Here is a 10625-nt window from a genome sequence, read left to right on the forward strand (position 1 = left end):
ATTGTCTTAGCGCTAAGATAGCTTTGTGGAACTGTGCCCTGGTTATCAAATAGGCCTTAAGTGGCATTCAGAAATGAGAGGTGAAACACAATGAACATGATGGATACAAAAAACAATAACAATCTGTTACAGTATACAAGTCATACATGCAAGCTCATACTTATCAATCCAGTGTCAACAAGCTTTACCCACTAACAAACAAAACAAATTGATTATTGGTTCTTCAGAATCACCACTTTCTCGTTATCATTTTAGTATTTTTTTTTGTTACTGATTACTAGTTATAATGCAGTTATACAAAATGAACTCTCAGAGAAAAAATTATCCTGAGAGACGTTCTCGTAAATAAAACATGGCTGACAAATTTCAATCCACTTGTATCATGGGTACTGCATTGTTATGCAGCCTGTGTCAACAAGTATTAAATACAAAACACATATTCCAGAAAATACACAAAATGTTTGCAGGATCTTTGTGATTATTTCATACATAATTCTAAAAAGAAAACAATCACCACCTCCTCGTGATTTAATAAACAAATAATCAATTTATAGTGTAGTTTTACCCAAAATTACATCCCCAGGTCCTGGGCCCACTTGCACAAAGCGATCTTAGCGTTAAGACTATTGTATGCCTGTGTTAAAGGATGGAGTTATGATCATCTTAGCGCTAAGATCGCTTTGTGTAAGTGGGCCCTGCTCCTCGGAGCTATCTTAGCGCTATAACAATCATTACCTGTATAGCTTAGCATAGACTTGCGATAGCTGCAGCACTAGAATAGTTTGTGGAATGAGGCCCTGATAGAAATCTTGCTACTTCGAGACTTCTTACCACCAGGGCCCCGTACCATAGTGTTACGACAGTCGTAAGTCAGTGTTAAAGAATAGTAGTTTTGATTGTCTTAGCGCTAAGATGCCTTGAGGAATGGGCAGCAGACTAATCCCTTATGGCTTTTTACCGATTAATGTCATGTGACATATCACAAGTTAACCTCAACTCAATCGAACAGCTGTTTTCTATCTATTTTGAATTTGCTTTAATTCTTTTAATGTCCTATTAAAACATGTCATTGCCTCAGGATGACTCGGGGTACATGGGATTTGATGCTTCCCTCGTTAGATTCGTGGTATAAAACATAACGCGGGATGCATAAAACCCCATGTACCCCTCGTGATCCTGCTACAACTTATAAGGTTAAGTATAGCCGTTACGATAGTCGTAGCACTAAGATCAGTTTGTGAACCTGGTTCCTGGCATGTAGATCTGTGTACAAAGGGACTTTACCCTGTAATGGGAGTGAGATGGACCTGTGGTTACTTTGCAACCATATCACAGCATGGGTTCCCTGAGGAATGAGCAATAGACAACAGGAACTAAACCCAGACCAAGTTCATATAAAGCGAACACTCTACCTGCAGTATATATATATAAGCGGGGGGCTTATTACATCGAAGACGGTATTGGAAATTGTGTGTTTGGTTAACTAATACAGAACAAAAACATTTATCCATATGTCGGAAGGCTAAATCGGCAAATCATGATATCCCTGCAATACACCAGGCTGTTGAAGATTCTTCCATCTCACAGCGCTCGGGGGTATTTTGAGTCAAGTATTACGTGGAGGACAGCCAGACCCAGCAGGACAGTCAAACCAGGAATGTGGCCATCAACTAGAACATTATCACTCCCAAATATTTCCATGCTAGTATTGAAAACACCCTCATTAAACCACCTCATAGCCTTCACTCTACATTAACATCTGGTAGGAGGGATCTCCTTATAATGCCAGCAGAACACAAGAAACTAAACTCAGAATCAGATTACCATAATACTGTGAAGCAACAGCAGTGTTTGAAAGAAACAGCACATGTAAAGATCTTAAAAATATATCACAGATTGTAACATTATCTCCACTGTATAATACATATTGTAACAGAAAATATTTTCAGTTATCAATTAGAACATGATTAAGAATGTGAGGAGACTTTAGTAAAACATTTCAAAAATATATCACTATAAAGCAAAGTGTAAAAATTGTAATTTGTCCTACTTAGTTCTGATATTCTGATATAAAATGTATTAGAAATGTAAATAACATGATACAATGAACGAAAAACATCTTAAAAAGATTCAACTTCTAAAAGAGCAATGCATAAGGTCTCATAATGATAATACCTCATTCATGTCTTGATCTCAATATTGTCATTATCACTATATTCATGTATCTCGGTACACCATCATTATCTCAGTATCCAGATATCTCCTTATCTTGGTATTTCAGAATCTCAACATCTCGACGCGGAAGATACGATAAGAGTAAGATATTACCAGAGCTTTTAGATATCTTTGGCAGTGTTGATCATTAAGGCGATTCTTGGGGTCCTTGAGTCTTGCTCCAATATCAAGATCGGATCCAGCATTTTCAAAAGGTAGGGTTCCAAAATATTAAAACCCCCTCTCAAATAATGTTACTGCCTTCAACATGTTCAACATACTACATTTGGTTTTCCAAAGGAGGGGGACCCACCTCTCCGGATCCCCAATGCATATCATTAAAAGCCAGCAACACCACCAAACAAAAAATTAACACAACTTATGACAAGGATCTCTTGACTCATGCTTAATTTTGAACACTGTTTGGACCACAGGAGTCCTTATCTAAAAATAGATGCCCTCATGCATATTCATGACCCTTCGGGCTGGCGTGTGGAGATGGTCATGAATATGCATGAGGGCGTCTATTTTTAGATACGGACTCCTGTGTTTGGACATACCATATTTGAGATAACCAAATTCAGGAAAACGACTGGAATTTGTCTGTAACAACTTGAACATCATCATGACCAATATGCCTACATCCTTAACACAAATCCTAAAGGTGTTTCATAAGTTGAAAAATCCCTCAAACATAACTGGCCTCAACATCGAACAAAATGAAAACGTTTAGGGGAAAACATAAACAGTGTTCATAGCAAAGCTGGACAAAACATTTGTAGCTTGCCTAAACCTTCCTGTCAATGGTAAATACTGTAGAAGCTGTAACAACCAGCTGTATAATCAAAGCTGTAAACTCCCATCAGGAGTTAAACCCCCTTGCCAGACAGAACTCCACAAAACGTTTGTGCTCCAACTCTGTCATGATCTTGTTCAAGGCATAAATCTGAAAAAGTGAGAGAGAAAAATGTATTAGTTTTTGTTGATTGATGCTGCACAAAGCAATATTTCAGCTGTATCATGCCAGGCTGTGAATCATTGAGTCCGGACCAGACAAACCTGTGGTTGATATTGTGAGCACCATAAGACCACCCCATCAGTTTTGTAGTTAGGAACTTGTTTTCAATTTATTGCTTAAAATCAATGTTCCAACAAATCAATAATATTCAGTGGCTAGTGTATCTTCAATAAATAGAAATGTAGGTCAAGGTCAGGTGACATTGACATTTGTTTAATCATGAAAGAATAAAGAAATTTCATCTGACAAGTCACTCAAAACAAAGCTTTGGGTCAAGGGTACTTTTTAGTCGTGATAGAGTGAAAATTACCAGTACAATGAAAAATTGAAGACATGAATTTGTGTGTCAAAGAACCTGTTTTCTTTATGACAAATGTGTTTATGTTTAATAATTTACAAATCAAAATGGTTGAACACATTTAATAAACCTTTGACCATGTTCTTCATTTTTCACAAAAACTGATTACAGTTTCAGTTTGTAACAGCATCAGTCCAGGGCCTACTTGCACAAAGCGATCTTAGCGCTAAGACTATCATTAGCCTATGTTAAAGTATGGGTGTTACAATCATCTTAGCACTAAGATCGTATTGTGCAAGTGGGCCCAGGCCATCATAGCCAATCCATCATCATCACATCCTTCCAACATCAGGATGTCATTCAGTGGACCACAGTGGAAATTCCAAAGCATGTCTTCTTGTTGTATGCAATCGTTAGCAATAGGGCTGGGACGAGTTCAAAATTACGACCTGGGTACTCGACCCCACTATTACCCGACCTGACCCGGATACCCACTGTATGTCTCAAGAGTTGGGTACATAATGTCTGATTTGGAATTGCTTTACCGGTGCCCTGGCAAATGATATTTCCATACACATAGAAAACGATTAGATCATGCATACACTGAAGTCAACTGAATGTTTACTCAAACGTATAAAAGTAAAAAACATTGCATTCACAGCCAGAAAGAAGTGCAAACACAATCTTTTATTGTTATCGTATTTAAACAATATGTCACGTGACTAACCAAGCGTCCAGGCAGTCATGTGGGTCCTACTCATGACCCACCCAACCCGAGTACACGAGTTACCCGTCCCAGCCCGAGCCCGTAGATAAGCCGAGGTATTAACCTGACCATTGAAATATGAAAGAAAATGACATGACCCGTAGATAAGCCGAACCAGGAAGTGAAAGGCAAAGGTATTCGACATAATAAGCCCCCCACTCTAATAAGCGCCCATGGCGATATTTGCTAATATATTGGCACGTGAACAATCCAAATTAGCACCCCTTCCGATTGATCAATGAAAACAAGACTTATTCATTCATGTATGATACGCACTCCTGTGTTATATGCACCATTAATTATGGGCAATTAAATTCTGGCAAAATATATTTGCCGTACAGAAACATTTCAGGCTGTCAGCATAAACCAAGAAATTTATCTTTCAACTCTGTTTTTTTCACCAAAATAATATTCTAATAAGAGCCCCCTATTTCTAATTTTGAGAGCGCCCTGGGCGCTAATTACGTCGAATACGGTAATTGGAAATGATCAGACCAGGAAAACAAGTGACTGTATTCATGACCCAAATCATCAGGGGGTACAATGACATGCAATCAGCCAAGACATTCTTTAAGACAAGCAGAGGTTACCAGCCATCAGTTCTACCCCAGAATCCCACAGGGAACACATCTTCCCGAGGCAAGAGAGTTAACTGACTATGAAAGTCCAGTTTCCACCCTTGCCGAACTAGGCTGGTATTATGGAGTTACATTTTGGCTGGACTAACAAGTCTACGCATAGTCCAATCAAAATCGCGCACCGAAATCGAAATCCGATTCGTAAACTGTTGCGCAGATTTCGGTCGATGGCAGGATTTGCAAAGCATGTACACCGCCAACTTGTTGTCAGCAGATATTTTCCAAACCTTTTCACGTTTTTAATCAAGGTGCTCACTTGATTTGATGCATTTCGCGATGTAAGACCTGTTTTATCACAATATAGCTCTTGATCATTGATCAGATCGATATGACTGGGCCCCACCATTTTGTGTGAAGCAAACGCAAGTGATACGAGAGGTGGAATCTGATTGGTCCATAGGAGAGGCTTAGAAGGGACATAACCACTGGTGGCGCTACGATCAAGCGCAGTTATTCCAGCCTAGTTGGGCAAGGGTGGAAACTGGACTTTTAAAGTCACTTAACTCTCTCGGGAAGATGCTGAGAACAGGACACCAACATAGTTGATGTTGATACAAAATGCTTAAAGCAACAAACAAAACATATGAAGACACGTTGTGATACCTCCTGCCTCTGTCGACGTCGCAGTTCACTCTCCTTATCTTTCTGCATCATCTTGTCTATCCTTGCCTGTTCTTCCCTCTTCTTTTCTTCTTTCTGATGTTCCTTTTTCTCCATCACTTGCAGCTTCTGTCGTACAGCACGCTGGGACTGCAACATTCAGGAAATAACTCATCACTGCAGGTCTTACACAGATCGAAAAACGTACTGTCTGTTTTGTACCAGCATAGACATGTTATGGCCTTCAAAAATGGATCAATATCTAGGGCTTACCAAAACGAAGCATCAACGCACTGTGGTTGACGAGATTATTTTTGAAAAATATGCCTGGGGAGACTGTAGACTTTGCATTGTTTGTCTGCTGCACTAACTGAAAGAAGCCCAAGTAAAATTACACATTTGGCTTAAAAAAATAATAGTCTTGGTTCTCAGGAACCACCCGCATCATCATATAGTTTGCCGAACATTTTGGTTTTATTTCCATTTTAAAATGAAGAAAAATCCTTAAATATTCAAAGTCCATTGGTAGTCAAATACTGTATTCCAATATTGTACTCATCAAGGAATAAATTTATGTTGGGAGGCCCTTTCTCAATTCTTAATTTGGTTACACAAATGTTTATTTGGTTACATACAAGTTTGAACAAACCTTCCCCCAAAAAGAGACCGCCCACCCACAATATTTTTATTGCCTGAGAACCAATTCTTTTATTTTTTTAAGCCTTACTTACTCTGATATCAGTTAAACTTGGGACGTACTCGTAGCGTCTCAGCTGTTCTGGTAACAGAAAGAGAAAATGTAAGTGAAAAGTGCAATATTTAAGGTCATAGAGTGAGAGGGTGAGTATTGTTTTACGCTGCTTTTAGCAATATTCCAGCAATATCACGGCTGGGGACACCAGAAATGGGCTTCACACATTGTACCGCTTTTAACAGTATTCCAGTTATATCAGGGCGTGTCAGCTTAATGTGGGAGGAAAGCCCGAAGTGATGCAGGTCTCAGACGTTTACCACTTCGGTAAAACCCACGAGCACGGGTATGGTGCTGACAAACAAAGAAACATATTTGGGGCGAACCGGGATTCGAACCCACAAGCATAGGTTTCTGGCGTGCCCAAGGGACGCAACTCTGCACAGCAAATCGCGGCACCTTAGACGACTGGAGCTCAGGTGAACATGGTATAGGTCGGGAGAAGTCATTGATCTGTTGACCCTGGTTATTGGTCATAAATTTAAACATCAACCCCAACATCACTTCAGGCTTTCCTCCCACATTAAGCTGACACGCCGTGATATAACTGGAATACTGTTAAAAGCGGTGTTAAACCCAACTCACTCACTCACACTCACTCCAGTTCTTTCCAGCGATACCTCAAACCCTACACTAGCTATTACTGAAGTGCTAGATAGCATAAGCCTTTGAAAAGGTGACACACGCTGGACGGATTGTTGGATATGTTCGCTGTGATCACAGATAGATGCCTTCATTGTCATTATCTAATAATTTTACCGTGAATTTGCAAGGAAAATATGCTATTTGATATTATTCTAGTCCATTTCAGTATCGATCATGTGATCAATAATCAGACAACCAATCATATGATCAATAGTGCTCCACCACTACAAATAAAGAATGAGAAAGACTATCAAACATTGGTTGGTTTGTTGTTTATCGCCGCACACAGCAATATTCCAGCTATATGACGGCAGTCTGTAAATAATCAAGTCTGGACCAGACAATTCAGTGATTGATATCATGAGCATCAATCCACGCATTTGGGATCGATGACATGCATCAACCAAGTCAGCGAGCCTGACCACCCGATCCCGTTAGTCGCATTTTACGACAAGCATAGTCGCCCTTTACGGCCAGCATTGGTTGCTGAACATGTTGAAGACCTATTCTATCCCGGAACTTCACGGGTGTTAAACGTTGGTCTCACCTGGAGTGGGCGTGGCAGGTGGAGCACAAGGCATTTCAAGACCCTCATCTTTAATCACACCTGAATGTTTCTCTGACAGGTAAACTTTAGTCACACGTTGTAGGTACACATTTTCGGCTTGGGCTAGCGACCTGCGGTTCAGCTGTATAGGTGAAGGAGATGTGCTTGAGCAAGATTTGGTTCTGTTGTCTCCCTTTGAATTCTGAGATCTTGGCATTTGATTCATAGATTTAGACACTGTGTATGTTTTGGTAATGAGTGATGGTTTAGTTAAATTACCCAGTTCCTTTGAATGAAATGAATTATGTACAAATGAAAGTTTCATTTTGGATTCAGTGTGTTCATGCATTTTAACTGCCCTACACTGTGCTGAGAGGACATTGAGATCGGCTGTTTCCTGAGCAGAGATTCGGAACCGGATTTTTGAAGCACCATCAGTTAACTTGGGTGACTGCGAAAGATGAAGGGTGGTTTGAGACTTTTTTAGCACTGGGGAGGCTTGTGATTTCTTTCTTGATTTTCCTGTTTTCTTCTTCACAGCTGAAATCAGAGAAAGTGGACATCATCATCATCATCCTTCACAGCTCCTTGGTGTTTGAGTGGCATTATTAGGTGAGGTGAAATGGGGTTTAACATCGCGTCCAAGATTACTGAACTTAATATATAGCGACGTGCATGTACGTGTATGTGTTTGTGTGGCTGCTTGTACTAGTCCGGACTATGCCGATTTATTGTGCTAGCTCACTGAGAAACCATGCCGCAGTTTAACATGAATACCCCACTCAGACACAGTATACAGACTCCAAGCCGACCAGTCCTTGTTTCAGCCCCTTAATGCTGAGCGCCAGACAGGGTAACAAGAAGTACCATCATTTAACGTCTTTTGGTATGACGTGGCCGGGGATCGAACCCCGGACCTTCCACTCTCCGGGCAGATGCTCTACCACTAGACCACGGAGGCGGTCGAGTGGCATTATCAAATATAATTAATAAATGTGATACAATCTTTCTGTTACTTTGGCATACATGTATTTTTCATACTTTGCAGGACAGTGGTAGAACTGTCATCCAACATATCATTTCTCCATTCTATTATGATAAATACCCTGGACCAGAGGTGCGCGGAAATGTATTGTATTCGCCAATACCCATCACTACGCTGGACCTATTCACCACCAAAGTGTCGTTTCGAAAGTAATATCAAGATCTCATTCTGACCTTTTGTAAAATAAATCAAAAATACTTTAAACAACACCTGATTCAGTAAGATCTGCATATCATCAGGACCTGATCATTAAATATTGTATTGGACAAAACATCACAACATTACCAGTACATCATTATTTAAGACAAGGGAAATTTCTAGTTTTTGATAGTTTGCCAATACATCATAATTGTGCTATAAGATACTGAGTGGTGAAGAATGAGCCGATATGACGTGAACTGAAATCAACTCGTCTGATGTCGAACTCGCGGGTACGCATGAATAACAAGGTATTTAATAATTCATCAGGTCATTTTTGTGACAAAAGTGTGGTAGGGAACACTGTAAGGATAATGTGGGTACTAGTAAGGAATAAGGGAGGCATAAGCATGGGCAGAGACAAACATAAGGGTGAGTCCGCTTTTGAATCAGTACTGAAAAAATGTAGAGGGGGAAAGTGGCTGGTGTGAATGTTCCAGGACAGTTTCCAGTAGCCAAAACATTTGACACTAAACCATTTCATCCTGATTTCTCGATGTTTTATGTGAAGAATATTAGGAGCTGCTAATAGAATATATAATAGCAACAAAAGCGGTAACTAACCCTAGCGATCATAAAGCTAGGGTTGATGGATCGTAAAAGGGATCCAAGGGCAAGGATAGAGTTCGGGGTCCCCTACCCAAACACCGACAACATTTGGATGTGTTCAGCGCCAATATAATATACCTAATAAACTGCATTCCTGTGCATAATAATGAAATTAATGAGTCAAAAAATAATATATGCATATTAGTTCCCATTTATAATCATTTTCGCCTCTTGAATTACGAAAAAAAAAAATATATATATATTGATAATAAAAGTGCTTTCAAAAACTAGCGCTTATTATAAAATGGGCAGCCGCTGGCTAAATTTGGTAAACAAATATTCACAATTCACAATATCTCTGGGCTTATTCAATGACATTGCATGTAGAGATGATAGATCTCTGAGAGGAGCTTATAGTGCACACTCGATGTTTATTCTGTGTGACTGGCAACAAAATACTTCAAATTATGTCATAGGGTATTGTGACACTGTATTCTAAAAGTAAGACAAAAATAGTCATCCCAGCAGACTGTGATGCAACATATATGATATAAGTTACATCACACTTCAGATTTGCATCTACTATCGCGTTTCACAAACATAACAAACTTGCATCTCCTATCATGAAACTTACATTTATGTGATTTTGATGTAAGATCTTTGCCACTGTGTCTGCATTCCTCCGATTCTTTCTGAGACTTAAAACTGGATGACATCTCATTCGACACTGCACTACCCGGTCGAACATTTGCTAAACACCCATCTTTGTCGTTGTAAAATCCATCTGACAGCAGACCAAACGAGCTTCCCTTGCCCTTGCTAGATTTCTTTATTTCAAATATTGCTGGAAATAGACTTGCTGAATCGCCTGCATCGCCTTTGTGTTGACTAGGTGCCCCATGAGAAGGTGTGTCCGACGACAAGGACAAAATATCTTGACTCTGTGAATGAAGTTTCAACTCTATCCGTGAAGTTGGCGACTTCTCCACCAAGCAAATGTTGCTCTTTCCATTTGCATATAAGAATTCAGAAGTTGACTTTGCCAAGACAGATTCAGTGGCCATATTCTTAATGCCACAATGACAGATAGTAGCATCTTTGACAGTAGGATTCGGCTTCTTTTGCCGCCATTATGTATACAATCCCATGGCAACGGAAGTATAAAGATTGCGCATGCGTACATGGAATGTTTTCTATTTTTATGGAACGGAAAATGATTTCATTTGCTATTGACTTATGTTGATTAGATATGGTGACCTTGCGTATTTGATTATCACTATCAATATGAAGTAGTAAGCCAATATATAACACCGTTTTTATAAACCTGCACGTCATTTTGATACCATCTTTTTTTCC

General features: G+C 39.6%; 1 protein-coding gene across 1 annotated transcript; it reads right to left on the reverse strand.

The window, feature by feature from the left end:
- Positions 1-2051: 2051 nt before the first annotated feature.
- LOC139471760 (uncharacterized) lies at positions 2052-10404 on the reverse strand. Its single transcript, XM_071254245.1, has 5 exons — positions 9904-10404; positions 7478-8017; positions 6266-6312; positions 5538-5684; positions 2052-3160 (listed from the first exon to the last, which is right to left on the reverse strand). The coding sequence occupies exons 1-5, from the start codon at positions 10331-10333 to the stop codon at positions 3077-3079; spliced, it is 1248 nt and encodes a 415-aa protein (XP_071110346.1). The 5' UTR covers positions 10334-10404; the 3' UTR covers positions 2052-3076.
- Between the last annotated feature and the right edge of the window lie 221 nt (positions 10405-10625).

Source organism: Haliotis cracherodii, unplaced genomic scaffold (genome assembly GCF_022045235.1).
Source record: "Haliotis cracherodii isolate W230 unplaced genomic scaffold, xgHalCrac1.p SCAF_23, whole genome shotgun sequence".
Classification (NCBI taxonomy): Eukaryota; Metazoa; Mollusca; class Gastropoda; order Lepetellida; family Haliotidae; genus Haliotis; species Haliotis cracherodii.